The 18353-nt window shown below is 46.2% G+C and overlaps 1 protein-coding gene across 5 annotated transcripts in view; it reads left to right on the top strand.

The window, feature by feature from the left end:
* NCOA1 (nuclear receptor coactivator 1) overlaps positions 1-18353 on the top strand; it is a 755746-nt gene that overhangs the window by 632159 nt on the left and 105234 nt on the right. For all 5 annotated transcript variants that reach the window (XM_082251137.1, XM_082251140.1, XM_082251139.1 and 2 more), the window contains one exon: positions 1068-1247. In XM_082251137.1, the coding sequence (XP_082107263.1) occupies positions 1068-1247 (180 nt within the window). The remainder of the gene's footprint in view (positions 1-1067; positions 1248-18353) is intronic.

The raw sequence follows: 18353 nt of genomic DNA, 5'->3' as shown, positions 1-18353 counted from the left end.
CATGCAAAGGATTGTGGGATATGGTACCGGTACGGCCCTCTTGGAACCACAACCGAGGTGGTACTGTTTAAGCGAGCCTTACCGTTCGGTTCCATGTAGTGGAAAAGTGCCACCGTACCGTACCGAACCGTTCCTACACCGTACCATGTAGTGGAAAAGCGCAAAAGCGAGCCGAACCATTCGGTTCCATGTAGTGGAAAAGCACCGCCGTACCGAACCGTTCCAACACCGTACCATGTGGTACCATGCAGTGGAAAAGCGCAAAAGCGAGCCGAACCGTTCGGTTCCATGTAGTGGAAAAGCACCGCCGTACCGTACCAAACCGATCCAACACCGTTCCATGCGGTACCATGCAGTGGAAAAGCGCAAAAGGCGAGCCGAACCGTTCGGTTCCATGTAGTGGAAAAGCACCGCCGTACCGAACCGTTCCAACACCGTACCATATGGTACCATGCAGTGGAAAAGCGCAAAAGCGAGCCGAACCGTTCGGTTCCATGTAGTGGAAAAGCACCGCCGTACCGAACCGTTCCAACACCGTACCATATGGTACCATGCAGTGGAAAAGCGCAAAAGCGAGCCGAACCGTTCGGTTCCATGTAGTGGAAAAGCGCCACCGTACCGTACCGTACCGAACCGCTCCAACACCGTACCATGCGGTACCATGCAGTGGAAAAGCGCAAAAGCGAGCCGAACCGTTCGGTTCCATGTAGTGGAAAAGCATCGCCGTACCGTACCGAACCGTTCCTACACCGTACCATGCGGTACCATGCAGTGGAAAAGCGCAAAAGCGAGCCGAACTGTTCGGTTCCATACAGTGGAAAAGCGCCACTAGTGACCAGCAAGCTAACCCCACCTGCCAACATTCTAATGCCCAATGTGAGAAGCTCACTGTGCAGTGAAATCAGAGGTAAGCCATTTCAATACTGGAGAGGAGCCTTACAACTGTGCAAGATTGAAGGGAAGGCCAGCGGTCAGTATTAGATCAGTGGATTCAGGAAGGTGTTTAGTATTAGTAGTTTTTCATGATATATATCTTTATGGCTCTATTTTTGTTTTCTTGTCTCCAGTGAATGGTGGCCCCTGGTCCCAGGAAGCCAACCGACGGAACAGCCATACATTAAACTGTAGAATGCTGATCCGGCCTCCAGACGATGTGGGAACGGAGAACCAGGAGGCCCGGCAACGGTACGAGCTGATGCAGTGCTTTACTGTATCCCAACCCAAGTCCTTCAAAGAAGAAGGAGAAGGTAGGTGGACCCTCTCTGCCTTTCCTTTGTCCTAGATTCTTGTCTTTTGGTTGAGATCACTTGGTTGCAATGTTGCTATGGAGAATTCTCAGTAGATGGATAAGATTAATGGGGCAGCTTGCGCCCGTTAGCTACAACATTGGATGATATTATCCTGATTTGTATTGTATAGCAGGCATAGGTGTGCGCAGCCCATTGCAATAGGGTGTGCACCCCAAATCTCAAGCACAAATGCATGTGTGTGTCTACATATATATGGCCCGGGTGCATTCATCTCCCTGCTGGCACAATAAAAGAAAAGTGCTTAAGCACTTCTCTTATGGCTGAGCTGGTAAGAGTGAGATCTTTCCCATCTCCCCGCTGGCACACAGAGCAATAATGCTAATGTGCACTAGGTGATTAGGGTGTGCCCAGGCACACCCGGCACACCCTGTGCGCACGCCTATGATAGCAGGAGAGAAGCCCAGACCCACAGTCCACATCCTAGCAAATCATCATATACAACGATGGACAGAATATCTGGTCAAATTACCAACCAAATGGTTCTCTTCGTTCCTCCCAGGACCTCCTGCTCTCTAACACCCTTGTCACCTCTTCCCATGCCGCCTCCAGGATTTCTCCCGAGCCTCTCCCATCCCCTGGAATGCTTTACCCCAATCTGCCCAACTATATCCTACTTTGTCCACTTTCAGACGATTCCTAACACATCTCTTCAGAGAAACCTATCTGGCAACCACCTAACAACTCTACTTTAAGGCTCCATTCACACTACCGCGACTTGTCAGGCTGACAAGTCGCGCTCCCTCGTGGTCCATTGACTGCTACAGGACCCGTTCTAATAGGAGCGACACAAGTCGCTCCGACTTAGAAAAAGGGTCCTGTACTACTTCGGGGCGACCTCGGAGCGACTGGCATAAACATTCATTATATGAAGTCCGTGCAAGTCGCGCCGAAGTCGCGGTGCACGGGACTTCACAGGTCGCCCCCGAAGTAGCGCACAAGTCGTGCCGCTTCAGTGTGAATGCGGTCTTATTTTCTCCATCAGCCCATCACCCACAGTTATTACCTCTTGTATCTCTTGACCCTCCCTCTAAGATTGTAAGCTCTAAGGAACAGAGCCCTCTGATTCCTCCTGTATTAACCACTTCTGGACCCGAAGATTTTACCTCTTAATGACCAGGCCATTTTTTGCGATTTGGCACTGCATTACTTTAACTGACAATTGCGCGGTTGTGCGACACTGCAACCTTTTTTTTCCCACAAATGGAGCTTTCTTTTGGTGGTATTTGACCACCTGTGCGATTTTTCTTTTTTGCGCTATAAACAAAAAAAGAGCGACAATTCTGAAAAAAAAAATATTTTTCACTTTCTGCTAAAAAAAAAAACACTCCCAAATTCATCAAATTTTTTCATAATTTTTGGCCAATTTGTATTCTGCTACATATTTTTGGTAAAAATAAAAAAAAATCCCAATAAGCGTATTTTGAATGGTTTGCGCAAAAGTTATCGCGTCTACAAACTACGGGAAAGATTTATGTCATTTTTATTTATTTATTTATTTTACTTTTTTTATTTTATTTATTTTACTAGTAATGGCGGCGATGAGCGATTTTTAGCAGGACTGCGACATTGGGGCAGACAGATCGGACACCGAACTGACATTTTTGACACTTTTGGGGGGACCAGTGACATTACTACAGTAATCACTGCTAAAAATATGCACTGTTACTGTAATAATGACACTGGAAGAAAAGGGGTTAACCCAGGGGCGATCAAAGGGTTAAATATGAGCCTAGGGGGTGTTTTCTAACTGTATAGGGGATGGGATTGTGAAATCAATACAGAGACCTGTGTTCCTAAATAGAAGGCTCACAGGGGCTCTGTATTGATTCCAGGGAGAACAACGGTCTGCTGTGTTTACAACAGCAGACCGCTGTTCTCTCTTCACAGGAAGAGATTGCGGGGCCGGCGGCAATCGCGGCCACCGGCTTCGTGGATCGGCTTCCCCGCTGGTGAATGGGCCCCCAGGATCACTCCCATGGACCGCCATACAGGTACGGCGATTCACGGGAACCTGAACCTGAAGGTACGGCTGGTCGGCAAGTGGTTAAAGTGTATTGTATTTGTACTTTCTACCCTCAAGTTGTAAAGCGCTGGGTAAACTGTCGGTGCGATATAAATCCTGTATTATAATAATAATTATAATAATAATAGTCATGGACTTTGTTTGCGACATGTAGAAGACTACTTGAGTGCCATAAAAACAACTTTATTATTTACTATTAAAAATATATTACAGAACAATAAAAACGACTCTTCACGTAGGGGCTCAGAACATGAAAAGATTCTGATTACAGATCACATGTGGACTCGACGCGTTTCGGAAATTCTTCTTTAGGAGCACATGTGACAAAGTCAGTACGCTGGAACCCACTGCTAATCTTTAAACCCCTTCCGGACCGTCCCACGCATATATACTGTGGCAGGGCGTCCCTCCTGCTGGAAATCACGTAACTGGTGATTTGTCCAACGCAATGTGGCAGTCCCGCTAAAAATCGCTGATCGTCGCCATTGCTAGTAAAAACAATAAAAAAACAAAAAATAATAAAAATACGTTTACGGGCTTTCCCCAGCATCAGCGGCACATGCGCAGCGACGTGTTGGCGCTGGGCGGCGGCATTTTTAAATGTAATTAAAAATTAAATGAATTTCCTCATTAAAAATTAAATGTATTTCCTCATGCAGTGCTGCGGGCATGGTACAGGACATTCTCCTTTACCATGCCCGCAGCACTGCATCTCCTGTACAATCTGTGCCATGCCTGTGTACCATCTCCTGTACCATGCCTGTGTACCATCACCTGTGCCATGCCTGTGTACCATCTCCTGTACAATCTGTGCCATGCTTGTGTACCATCACCTGTGTACCATCTCCTGTACAATCTGTGCCATGCCTGTGTACCATCACCTGTGCCATGCCTGTGTACCATCTCCTGTACAATCTGTGCACTGCCTGTGTACCATCTCCTGTACAATCTGTGCCATGCCTGTGTACCATCTCCTGTACAATCTGTGCCATGCCTGTGTACCATCACCTGTGCCATGCCTGTGTACCATCTCCTGTACAATCTGTGCCATGCCTGTGTACCATCACCTGTGCCATGCCTGTGTACCATCTCCTGTACAATCTGTGCCATGCCTGTATACCATCACCTGTGCCATGCCTGTGTACCATCTCCTGTACAATCTGTGCCATGCCTGTGTACCATCACCTGTGCCATGCCTGTGTACCATCTCCTGTACAATCTGTGCCATGCCTGTGTACCATCACCTGTGCCATGCCTGTGTGCCATCTCCTGTACAATCTGTGCCATGCCTGTGTACCATCACCTGTGCCATGCCTGTGTACCATCTCCTGTACAATCTGTGCAATGCCTGTGTACCATCACCTGTGTCATGCCTGTGTACCATCTCCTGTACGATCTGTGCCATGCCTGTGTGCCATCACCTGTGTCATGCCTGTGTACCGTCTCCTGTCTTATCACCTGTGCCATGCCTGTACCATCACCTGTGCCATACCTGTATCATCACCTGTGCCGTGCCCGTACCATCTCCTGTGCCATCTCCTGTACCATGCCTGTACCATCCCCACAGCCCTGCATCTCCTGTACCATGTCCGCATGCCCTGCACCATGCCCGCAGCCCCTGTTTTGTGTCTCATGGTGGTCCAGTAGCTGCTGCATTTCCCACCCTAGGCTTATACTCGATTTAATAAGTTTTCCCATTTTGATGTGGTAAAATGAGGTGCCTCGGCTTACATTCGGGTCGGCTTATACTCCAGTATATACGGTGTATATATATATATGAAGGGGGGTAAACCTTCCGGGGCTGAAGAGGTTCATAGAGTAATATCAGCCAGAAGGGTAGACTGAAATTCATAGCATGTGTATGTTGTCCATGGAGGTGCAAACGGCTAGGCCAAGGTAAAGCCACTGCCTCTCGGGTGCAGGGCCGTTGATAGGGGGGACCACCAGTCCTCCTGTTGGGGGCCCGGGCATACAGGGGGGCCCCAACAGCACGGGGAATCAGTGCGGTCGGGCAGAGGGGCAATTATAGAAGGAAGCCCTGTGCGGCTCTCTGCAGCAGCTGAAAGCCAGTTTCTCCTCTTCCTTTCAGCTGCTGCAGGGAGAGACACAGACACAGGGCATCGTTCCTGTAATTGCTTCTCCAACCCCGATCCCCCTCCCTGTTCTGCCTTCTTCAAATTATCACAATCCAGTGCAAATAATCATGTGCAAATCATTATGTGCAAATTATCACAATCAGTGCAAATGATCACAAAACCAAAGCCAAAAAACATTAGTGCATAAATCGCGTTTCGTCACTCTGACGTCATCTGGAGCGGCGCCATCTTACTACACTCCCGGGAATTTATACAAGTCAGTATGCGCAGCTCCAGATGACATCAGCATGACGAAATGCATAGGGTGGAGCCTAGCGTTTTCAGCCATGGAAGGCGGAAGCATCCCTCATTTCCCATGACTCTTAATACTTTTATGTAAGTGTGTACATTTTATTCAATAAAATATCTTAAACGGATATGGCAATTAGCAACACTTAGGTCAGCTAACCTTACTACACTCCCGGTAATTTATACAAGTCAGTATACGCCGCTCCAGATGACGTCAGCGTGATGAAACGCATAGGGTGGAGCCTAGCATTATTACGCAACTTCTGGTTTTCAGCCATGGAAGGCGGAAGGGTCCCTCATCTCCCATGACTCTTAATACTTTTATGTAAGTGTGTACATTTTATTCAAAAAAAATATCCTTAATGGATTTGGCAATTAGCAACACTTAGGTCAGCTTATTTTACTACACTCCCGGTAATTTATACAAGTCAGCATACATCACTCCAGATGACGTCAGAGTGACAAAACACGTAGGGCGGAGCCTAGCGTCATTACACAACATCCGGTTTTAAGCCGGGGACTGCGGAAGCGTCCCTCATCTCCCGCGACTCTTAATACTTTTATATAAGTGTGTACATTTTATTCAATAAAATATCTTAAAATGGATTTGGCAATTAGCAACACCTAGGGCAGTGCCTCTACCCAATACTTTAATTTTTAACACAGACCCCACTCTTGTAGTGGGAAATTGGGGGCAGCAGCTCGCTATATTCTTGTGGTATGTAATTAGGCCCTACGTCCCATATTTATATATTCGAGTATTTTCATCCATAGTGCAGGTTATATATTCCTTTTTCCATAGAAACAAACTTAGTTCAAATGAATCCAGCCCGGATTATGTGTACAATACCATTGGCTGTTTACTGAATGTACCCTCATTTTCCAATCCGAGAGGCAGTAGCTTCACCTTGGCTTACTCATTTGCACCTCTATAGACAACATACACTTGCTATGAATTCCAGTCCACCCTACTAGCTGATATTACTCTATTAACCACTAGGCTTCTGGGCACTTTCACCCCCCCCCCCCCCTTCCTGCCCAGGCCAATTTTCAGCTTTCAGCATTGTCGCACTTTGAACGAAAATTGCGCTGTCATTCAACACTACCCAAATGAAATTTTTATATTTTTTTTACACATAAATAGAGCTTTCTTTTGGTGGTATTTAATCACCTCTGGTTTTTTATTTTCTAAACAAACGAAAAAAGACAGAAAAAAAATGTCATAGTTTGTTATAAATTTTTGCAAACAGGTAATTTTTATCCTTCACTGATGTGCCCTGATAAGGCTACACTGATGGGCACTGATAGGTGGCACTGATTAGGCTGCACTGATAGGCCGCACTGATGGGCACTGATTGGCAGGACTGATAGGCACTGATGGGCACTGATAGGCAGGACTGATAGACGGCACTGATGGGTGGTGCTGATAGGCAGAACTAATGGGCACTGATAGGCGGGACTGATAGACACTGGTAGGTGGCACTGATGGGTGACACTCATGAGGCATTGATGGGCACTAATTGGCAACACTGGTGGTCACTGATTGGCAGCATTGGTGGGCACTGATAGGCAACACTGGCGGGCACTGTTCGGACGGCACTGATTATCAGGACACTAATAATCAGTGCCCTGATTCTCAGTGGTGATGACCCTTTAACATAAACGGAGCAACCAGCTTGTGTTTACATCCGTGATCAGCTGTCATTGGACACAGCCGATCACATGGTAAAGGGCTGCTGTGATTGGCTCTTTACCTTCGGACTCACTTCACAATCACAGGGCACACCACCCGGGTGCTGCAGGGGGGCGCGCAGACAATGCGATGACGGGAGAATGTCAATGACAGCTTCCTGTAGCTGTCATTCAGATATAGCACAGGGGGGAAGAGGGTTAAAGATTAGAAGTGGGTTCCAGTATACTGATTCTGTCACATGTGCTTCTGTAGAAGGATCGCCGAAACGCGCCGAGTCCACATGTGAACTGTAATCAGAACCTTTGCATGTTGTGAACCCCTATCTAGGGAAAGTTGTTTTTATGGTACTCAGTTCCTCGTCTATATGTCCACACAAGGTCCATGACTACATATTCTGATCATAGTTGTACCTGAGTTGTATTGTATGTGATGTGCAATGAAGGCACATGGTCCAGACTGGTGGCAGGAGTTCTCTGGCTTTTGAAAAGGACCCCTGGTTCCCAATTTTTTTTTTCTTATTTGTTCACGCTTGGGACACATTTCCATTTTTTTCCCTGAGAATTCTTAGGTAGCTTATGTATATTTTAGACCGCGTCTTCTGTTGTGTCTAGAGCCTTTTATGTTTTATAAATCGGCGCGTGTCCTCAAATGTCCTCCGAGGCTTCACACAGGCTTCTAAGGCTGGAAGCGAACAAGTCCATTAAGCGTACGAGCTAAGTGTTTGTGCTGAGCCAGGCTGGAGAGAAATGTATTTCTTGGAAGTATGTAGAGTTTGAATACAAGTGTCATTCTAAATCAAACCCTTTATCAACAAACCCACGAAGCAGGAACAAGTCTGTTCAAGTCATATAGGAGAAAAGGGAGCTGAGATCCAAGCTTTCGTGTAAGCTTAAGTACGTACAGTATGTGTTTTGGTCTAAGCCACTGCCACTGCAAAATCAGAGTTATTTCAGGCGACAAGTGACGTCCATCGGTAAACCACCCGTGTTCTCCGAGACAGCGGTTCTCAACCTTGGTGAGACCTGGGCCCAGTCTTCCAAAACCTTCCATGCCAAAACAGTAAAAAATGTAATGTTTATACTCACACAATAAAAGTTTGGGAAGGCAAGGTTATGGCCCCCTTAATTATCTGGGGATATTGGGATAGTGGTCACCAGGGAGGAATAGCTCCCCAAATCACTGGTGTCAGTGGGATAGTAGGCATCAGGGAGGAATAGCGCCCCAAATCACTGGTGTCAGTGGGATAGTAGGCATCAGGGAAGAATAGCTCCCCAAATCATTGGTGCCAATGGGATAGTAGGCATCAGGGAGGAATAGCGCCCCAAATCACTGGTGTCAGTGGGATAGTAGGCATCAGGGAGGAATAGCGCCCCAAATCACTGGTGCCAATGGGATAGTAGGCATCAGGGAGGAATAGCGCCCCAAATCACTGGTGTCAGTGGGATAGTAGGCATCAGGGAAGAATAGCTCCCCAAATCATTGGTGCCAATGGGATAGTAGGCATCAGGGAGGAATAGCGCCCCAAATCACTGGTGTCAGTGGGATAGTAGGCATCAGGGAAGAATAGCTCCCCAAATCATTGGTGCCAATGGGATAGTAGGCATCAGGGAGGGATAGCTCCCCACATAATTTGTATCAGTGGAATGTTGCCCCCCCCCCCCCCCGGGGAGAAAGCCCCTCCAAAACATTCAGTCAGTAAAATAGTGGGCCCCTAGTAAAGAATGTTTTTCCCAAATCATGGTGTCAGTTGGATAGTGGCCATCACAGAGAAATAGCTCCCCAAATCATTGGTGTCAGTTGGATTGTAGGCATTAAGGAGGAATAACCCCCACGATCATTGGTGTCAGTGGCATGGTAGGCATCAGGGGGGAATAGCTCACTAAACAATTGGTGTCGGTGGGATAGTAGGCATCAGGGAGGAATATCTCCCCAAATCATTGGTGTCAGTGGGATAGTAGGCATCAGGGAGGAATATCTTCCCAAATTATTGGTGAAAGTGGAATTGAGGCCACCAGGGAAAAATATACCCTCAAGTTATTGAAGTCTGTGGAATAGTGGGCACCAAGGGGGAATGCCCCCTCCCAACCCCTGCCCACCAAATCATTAATGTCAGTGATTTGGAGAGAATGCTCTTCCAAAACATTGGTGTCAGAGAAATAGTGGGCCCCAGTGTAAATCGGCTCCCCCAAATCATTTGTGTCAGTTAGATAGTGTGCCCCGGGGCAGATTAACCCCTCCCCCCAAGTCTTTGATGTTTGTGGAATAGTAAACTGGGGGGGGGGGGGATATTCCCTTTAAATTATTGGTTAAATAGTGAGCCCCAGGGAGGAATAGCTCCACAAATTATTGGTGTCAGTGGGCTAGTGAACACCAGAAAAAAAAATAGTAATTCGAATCATTGGTGTTAGTGGATAGTGGTCCATAGGAAAGAATAACACACACGCTTCCCCCCTTCAAATTATAGCCCCAAATTATTAGTGTCAGGGTTATATTGGCCCTACAAATGGGGAGAATGGCCCTCCAAATAATTGGTGTCAGTGGGATAGTAGGCATCAGGGAGCAATAGCTCTCCAAATGATTGGTGTCAGTGGGATAGTAGGCATCAAGAAGAAATCGTTCCCCAAATCACTGGTGTCAGTGGTATAGTCACTGGCATCAGTAGGATAGTAGGCATCAGGAAGGTATATCATCCCAAATGATTGGTGTCAGTGGGGTAGTAGGCATTAGGAAGGTATATCTCCCCAAATGATTGGTGTCAGTGGAGTAGTAGGCATCAGGAAGGTATATCTCCCCAAATGATTGGTGTCAGTGGAGTAGTAGGCATCAGGAAGGTATATCTCCCCAAATGATTGGTGTCAGTGGGGTAGTAGGCATCAGGAAGGTATATCTCCCCAAATCATTGGTGTCAGTGGGGTAGTAGACATCAGGAAGGTATATCTCCCCAAATGATTGGTGTCAGTGGGGTAGTAGGCATCAGGAAGGTATATCTCCCCAAATGATTGGTGTCAGTGGAGTAGTAGGCATCAGGAAGGTGTATCATCCCAAATGATTGGTGTCAGTGGGGTAGTAGGCATCAGGAAGGTATATCTCCCCAAATCATTGGTGTCAGTGGGGTAGTAGGCATCAGGAAGGTATATCATCCCAAATGATTGGTGTCAGTGGGGTAGTAGGCATCAGGAAGGTATATCTCCCCAAATCATTGGTGTCAGTGGGGTAGTAGGCATCAGGAAGGTATATCTCCCAAATCATTGGTGTCAGTGGGGTAGTAGGCATCAGGAGGGTATATCTCCCCAAATCATTGGTGTCAGTGGGGTAGTAGGCATCAGGAGGGTATATCTCCCCAAATCATTAGTGTCAGTGAGGTTGTAGACATCAGGAAGGTATATCTGCCAAATCATTGGTGTCAGTGGGGTAGTAGACATGAGGAAGGTATATCTCCCAAAATCATTGGTGTCAGTGGGGTAGTAGGCATCAGGAAGGTATATCTCCCCAAATGATTGGTGTCAGTGGGGTAGTAGGCATCAGGAAGGTATATCTCCCAAATCATTGGTGTCAGTGGGATAGTCACTGGCATCAGTAGGATAGTAGGCATCGGGAGGGTAAATCACCCCAAATGATTGGTGTCAATTTAGGTAGTAGGCATCAGGAAGGTATATCTCTCCAAATGATTGGTGTCAGTGGGGTAGTAGACATCAGGAAGGTATATCTCCCCAAATCATTGGTGTCAGTGTGGTAGTAGACATGAGGAAGGCATATCTCCCCAAATCATCGGTGTCAGTGGGGTAGTAAACATCAGGAAGGTATATCTCCCCAAATCATTGGTGTCAGTGGGGTAGTAGGCATCAGGAGGGTATATCTTCCCAAATCATTGGTGTTAGTGGGGTAGTAGACATCAAGAAGGTATATCTCTCCAAATCATTGGTGTCAGTGGGGTAGTAGACATCAGGAAGGTATATCTCCCCAAATCATTAGCGTCAGTGGGGTAGTAGACATGAGGAAGGCATATCTCCCCAAATCATTGGTGTCAGTGGGGTAGTAGGCATCAGGAGGGTATATCTCCCCAAATCATTGGTGTCAGTGGGGTAGTAGGCATCAGGAGGGTATATCTCCACAAATCATTGGTGTCAGTGTGGTAGTAGACATGAGGAAGGCATATCTCCCCAAATCATTGGTGTCAGTGGGGTAGTAGGCATCAGGAAGGTATATCTCCCCAAATCATCGGTGTCAGTGGGGTAGTAGGCATCAGGAAGGTATATCTCCCCAAATTATCGGTGTCAGTGGGGTAGTAGGCATTAGGAAGGTATATCTCCCCAAATCATTGGTGTCAGTGGGGTAGTAGACATCAGGAAGGTATATCTCCCCAAATCATTGGTGTCAGTGGGGTTGTAGACATCAGGAGGGTATATCTCCCCAAATCATTGGTGTCAGTGGGGTAGTAGGCATCAGGAAGGTATATCTCCCCAAATCATTGGTGTCAGTGGGGTAGTAGGCATCAGGAAGGTATATCTCTCCAAATCATTGGTGTCAGTGGAATTGAGGACACCAGGGAAAGATAGACCCTCAAATTATTGAAGTCTGTGGAATAGTGGGCACCAGGGTAGAATACTCTCTCCTCCTATCAGCATGTTGCTTGTCAGCACATGTGCATGCGGCACACCTGATTGGCCCTAGTGCTGCACCTCTCTCTCATACCAGTGCTGCCAAATAGTGGATGTCAAAGGGTCGATATCTTTAGATTCAGGTCCCCAACACTAGGTGTATTTGAAAGTAAAATGAAAGATTCAGGCAGATATACGAGACACAAATTAATGCAGTCCTCTCTTTATTTATTTATTTATACATCTCATTAAATTTATTTATTTAAATGCAAACAGATATACATGATAAAAAGCTCTTGCAGGCCCTGCACAGCAGAGTTTGGAATGGGGGAGGGAGAAGCAGCACAAGAAGCCAATCAGTTGTACTGCAGTGCTCATGTGTAAGGGAGTAAAAGGGGGCAAAGTGACACCATCAGTCTTCTGCTTCTCTCGCTGTCAAGGCCACAAGTTGGGTGATGGCTAAGACCTCTATACGTGTTACATAACTGAAGCAGAAGTCAAATCAAGTCTCCTGCTCTGCCGGACAGGGCTGTGCTGTGTGGCGGAGCTGTGTAAATCTAGGGACTGGTTGGACGGAAATACAAATCTGTTAACCGATAAAAGAGGAGGGGGAAGGGATCCATCAGCGCTTATGCACATCCTCCTTCATACTGACAAAATCTGTTTTGTTTCCTATTTTATTACGGCATTGGCAAAAGACTGCACCGCTTCCTGTGTGGTGTTTTAATTGGCGGCGATCGCAAGGGATCTCTGCACAGTACAGAAGCATTGTACAGTTACAGAATAGTCTGAGGTTACTACAGGCCAGCAGTTATGTAACATCAGAATTTCTAGAAAAACAAGTCATACCGTAGAATATGAAGCTGCACTGCCGGAGAGAAAGGCCTTGGCTCTGCTGTCCATTAGATCGGTGGAAGCAATTATCAGGGATAATGGGCAGTAATTGGAGGTCTGATCCTGGGCGGAGGATACGCAGGTGCTGCGGATACAAATTATCACCGCAGCCTGCAGATGTGAGCAGCGATGACTAATGGCTGGAATATCGGCCGGAAATTTCCGTTCAGCGAGCGATCGGCCGATATTCTACTCGTTAATGCCCAGCCATCAATGAGCGATATCGATATTGTGAATGAAAAACCCGAAAAATTCTGTCGTCTCGTTTGCGAAAGAACGATATTCTATACGGTGGTGTTGAGGTCGTTCAGTTTAAATCTGTATAACCTCATCACGCATGAGGACCGGCGAACACTGTTTCGATGGTCGGCGGGCAACGGTCGGGCGATATTCGGACCGTGTATGTTGGCAACGTTTTCGACCGACGAATACTTTTTCAAAAGTCGGTTGGTCGAATGATCGGGCGATATTCTAATCGTGTATTCACACCATTACTATCCATATGGAGGAATCAGGATCTCCTTCCTCCCGCTGGTGATCCCTCTAGTGATATAAAGATCTATATAGAGGAATCAGGATCTCCTTCCTCCTGCTGGTGATCCCTCTAGTGATATAAAGATCTATATAGAAGAATCAGGACCTCCTTCCTCCTGCTGGTGATCCCTCTAGTGATATAAAGATCTATATAGAGGAATCAGGTCCTCCTTCCTCCTGCTGGTGATCCCTCTAGTGAAATAAAGATCTATATAGAGGAATCAGGACCTCCTTCCTCCTGCTGGTGATCCCTCCAGTGATATAAAGATCTAGATAGAGGAATCAGGATCTCCTTCCTACTGCTGGTGATCCCTCCAGTGATATAAAGATCTATATAGAGGAATCAGGACCTCCCTCCTCCTGCTGGTGATCCCTCTAGTAATATAAAGATCTATATAGAGGAATCAGGATCTCCTTCCTACTGCTGGTGATCCCTCCAGTGATATAAAGATCTATATAGAGGAATCAGGACCTCCATCCTCCTGCTGGTGATCCCTCTAGTGATATAAAGATCTATATAGAGGAATCAGGATCTCCTTCCTCCTGCTGGTGATCCCTCTAGTGAAATAAAGATCTATATAGAGGAATCAGGACCTCCTTCCTCCTGCTGGTGATCCCTCTAGTAATATAAAGATCTATATAGAGGAATCAGGATCTCCTTCCTCCTGCTGGTGACCCCTCTAGTAATATAAAGATCTATATGGAGGAATCAGGACTTCCTTCCTCCTGCTGGTGATCCCTCTAGTGATATTAAGATCTATATAGAGGAATCAGGATCTCCTTCCTCCTGCTGGTGATCCCTCTAGTGAAATAAAGATCTATATAGAGGAATCAGGACCTCCTTCCTCCTGCTGGTGACCCCTCTAGTGATATAAAGATCTATATAGAGGAATCAGGACCTCCTTCCTCCTGCTGGTGATCCCTCTAGTAATATAAAGATCTATATAGAGGAATCAGGATCTCCTTCCTCCTGCTGGTGACCCCTCTAGTAATATAAAGATCTATATGGAGGAATCAGGACTTCCTTCCTCCTGCTGGTGATCCCTCTAGTGATATTAAGATCTATATAGAGGAATCAGGATCTCCTTCCTCCTGCTGGTGATCCCTCTAGTGAAATAAAGATCTATATAGAGGAATCAGGACCTCCTTCCTCCTGCTGGTGACCCCTCTAGTGATATAAAGATCTATATAGAGGAATCAGGACCTCCTTCCTCCTGCTGGTGATCCCTCTAGTAATATAAAGATCTATATAGAGGAATCAGGATCTCCTTCCTCCTGCTGGTGACCCCTCTAGTAATATAAAGATCTATATGGAGGAATCAGGACTTCCTTCCTCCTGCTGGTGATCCCTCTAGTAATATAAAGATCTATATGGAGGAATCAGCACCTCCTTCCTCCTGCTGGTGACCCCTCTAGTAATATAAAGATCTATATGGAGGAATCAGGACCTCCTTCCTCCTGCTGGAGACCCCTCTAGTGATATAAAGATCTGTATAGAGGAATCAGGACCTCCTTCCTCCTGCTGGTGATCCCTCTAGTGATATTAAGATCTATATAGAGGAATCAGGACCTCCTTCCTCCTGCTGGTGACTCCTCTAGTGATATAAAGATCTATATAGAGGAATCAGGACCTCCTTCCTCCTGCTGGTGATCCCTCTAGTGATATAAAGATCTATATAGAGGAATCAGGACCTCCTTCCTCCTGCTGGTGACTCCTCTAGTGATATAAAGATCTATATAGAGGAATCAAGACCTCCATCCTCCTGCTGGTGACCCCTCTAGTGATATAAAGATCTATATAGAGGAATCAGGACCTCCTTCATCCTACTGGTGACCCCTCTAGTGATATAAAGATCTATATAGAGGAATCAGGACCTCCTTCATCCTACTGGAGACCCCTCTAGTGATATAAAGATCTATATAGAGGAATCAGGACTTCCTTTCTCCTGCTGGTGATCCCTCTAGTGATATAAAGATCTATATAGAGGAATCAGGACCTCCTTCCTCCTGCTGGTGACCATTCTAGTGATATAAAGATCTATATAGGGGAAGGGAATCAGGACCTCCTTCCTCCTGCTGGTGATCCCTCTAGTGATATAAAGATCTATATCAAGAAATCAGGACCTCCTTCCTCCTGCTGGTGACCCCTCTAGTAATATAAAGATCTATATAGAAGAATCAGGACCCCCTTCCTCCTGCTGTTGACCCCTCTAGTAATATAAAGATCTATATAGAGGAATCAGGACCTCCTTCCTCCTACTGGTGACCCCTCTAGTAATATAAAGATCTATATAGAAGAATCAGGACCTTCTTTCTCCTGCTGGTGACCCCTCTAGTAATATAAAGATCTATATAGAGGAATCAGGACCTCCTTCCTCCTGCTGGTGATCCCTCTAGTGATATAAAGATCTATATAGAGGAATCTGGACCTCCTTTTTCCTGCTGTTGACCCCTCTAGTGATATAAAGATCTATATAGAGAAATCAGGATCTCCTTCACCTTGCTATTGCGTCCTCTAGTGATGACTAAAGATCCATGTAGAGGAATCTGGTCCTCACCACAAATTACAGTCCTGCTGTTATTTTTTTCAAATCTCAAGTGAAAATAGGGGTAAAATAAGCCCCATAATTGGTGTCAGTGGCAGTAATAGTAACTCCCAACATTGGTGTCATGACTCCAAGCACTGGTGATGGTCGCTGCAATAATAACCATCACCATCATTAGTGCCAGTGACCATAATAATAATTCTCAGCATTAGTGTCAGTCACTGAAATCGCCCTGAATAGCCTGAAATGAACAGCACTGAAAAACTCTGCAGCACCCAATTGGCTCGCGGTGTAGAACTTCCCACTGTCAGCCTGATATCTGTGTGTGGAGGGGTTATTTATTCTTGATATGGTTTTAGTTCTAAGAAGCAGTATACAGTATGTGTGTCACACTTGTGCAATTGGTTTGGGGGAAGTGTGTTTTTTGTGTTCCAAATGTTATATAATGGAGATAGGGGGAAGCTGAACAGATCACAAGGTAACCCAAGAAAAGGCCGTTGATCTATGGCACAGTTCTGATATTTCAGCTCATGTGTTTGAAGAGACATTTTACAGAGACTGTATAAACATTCAGAGGACTGGAAACAAATACCTGACCAACCAGTTTAGTACTTTCCACAGTAAATATCATGATTTATCTTTTTGAGCTGATTTAGCAATCTGAATTTGACATTTATACGCAGTAATTTTCCAGAACAGTCAACTGAGTTGCATGTGATTCTTAAAGGAACACTCCATATTTGACCCCATGTCACAGTGCCACCGCTTCGAAGTTCCAGAAACAATTAACTATAGATTCTGGTTCCTTTAATAGTCCACCTGCCTGATTTTCTTTGTTAACAGTGGTGTCCATTAACCACTTAAGCCCCGGAAGATTTTACCCCCATTCCGACCAGGGGGTATTTTGCGATTCGGCACTGCGTGACTTTAACGGACAATTGCGCGGTCGTGCGACGCTGTACCTAAACGAATTTGACGTCCTTTTTTTCCCCACAAACAGAGCTTTCTTTTGGTGGTATTTGATCACCTGTGCGATTTTTTGATCACGCGCTATAAACAAAAAAAGAGCGTCAATTTTGCAAAAATAGCAATATTTTTCACATTTTTTTATATGAAATTCCCCCAAAAAAAAATGTAAAAATCAAAATTTTTAAAAATTTTCGGCCAATTTGTTTTATGCTACCTATGTTTGGTAAAAAAAAATCGCAAAAAGCGTATTTTGATTGGTTTGCGCAAAAGTTATCGCGTTTACTAACAAAGGGAAAGATTTTTGTCATTTTTGTTGTTTTTTTTTTTAACGCGTAATGGCGATTTTTTTTGCGGTACTGCGACTTTGCAGCGGACAGATCGGACCCCTGACTGACATTTTTGACACTTTTGGGGTTACCAGTGACATTTCTACAGTAATCAGTGCTATACATATGCACTGTTACTGTAAAAATACACTGGTAGTGAAGGGGTTAACTTTATTTGGGAGGGAGGGGCTGTGTGTGTCCCTAGGGGCGTGGTTTCTACTGTGATTGGCTGTGGCTCTAGCTGTAAGGACACTGATCAACGGATCTACATACTAGATCCGAGTGATCAGTGTCTTTGCAGCGAGGAGAATGACAGGCAGTTTGTTTACACAAGCTGCCTGACATTCTCCCTCTCCCCCGCCGATCGCCGAGTGGCCGGCGGACATCGGGTCCGCTGGTCACACGCGCGGGGGGGGGGGGGCCCGTGACCACGCGGGAGCGGGAGCGCGCCTCCGGGGGCGCGCGCTCGCTCCCTAGACCCTCACAAGCAAGCAACGTAGCCCTACGTTAGTTTGCCTGTGAGGGGCTGACCGCCGACGTAGATAGTCGTGCGGCGGTCGGCAAGTGGTTAAAGTGGACATGAAGGCGATGAAAAGCGGGTCCTTGTGGTACCACCAAGTACGTACCCGTGTTGGTCTTCAAATCTATTCTTGTGTCCCCATGAGACCTTCTTTGATCCTAGGGCCAGGTTGCACGTGGGGACATGGCTTCTTCCTAAATCAAGACCGAAGCTGTGTTTCGGTCACATACCCCTACAAACCATACAACCCATCCATGTTCAAATACCCTTCAAAAGCTGAAGTCACATGACACGACCGGTCCTGAGTCTTCTCTTACAGTATCTATCCTGTAGAGTTGGATGGTCCTTCTTCGGGTGTGCATGTCACTGTCTTGTGAAATGGACACTTTCCATTAAATGTCTATTGGTGGGGTCTTCACAGGCAGAGATGCAGGGGCGTAACTACAGGGGTTGCAGGGGTTGCAATCGCTACCGGGCCCCATGCTCCAGGGGGGCCGGTAGCAAACCAGTGGGTAAACTTCCAGGATTGCAAAGGTCACACTTGCGACCGGACCCT

This window comes from Pelophylax lessonae, assembly GCF_965119305.1.
Source record: "Pelophylax lessonae genome assembly, chromosome: 3".
Lineage (NCBI taxonomy): Eukaryota > Metazoa > Chordata > Amphibia > Anura > Ranidae > Pelophylax > Pelophylax lessonae.
Note: the sequence above shows the minus strand (reverse complement) of the source record. Positions and strands in the feature narration are given on the sequence as shown.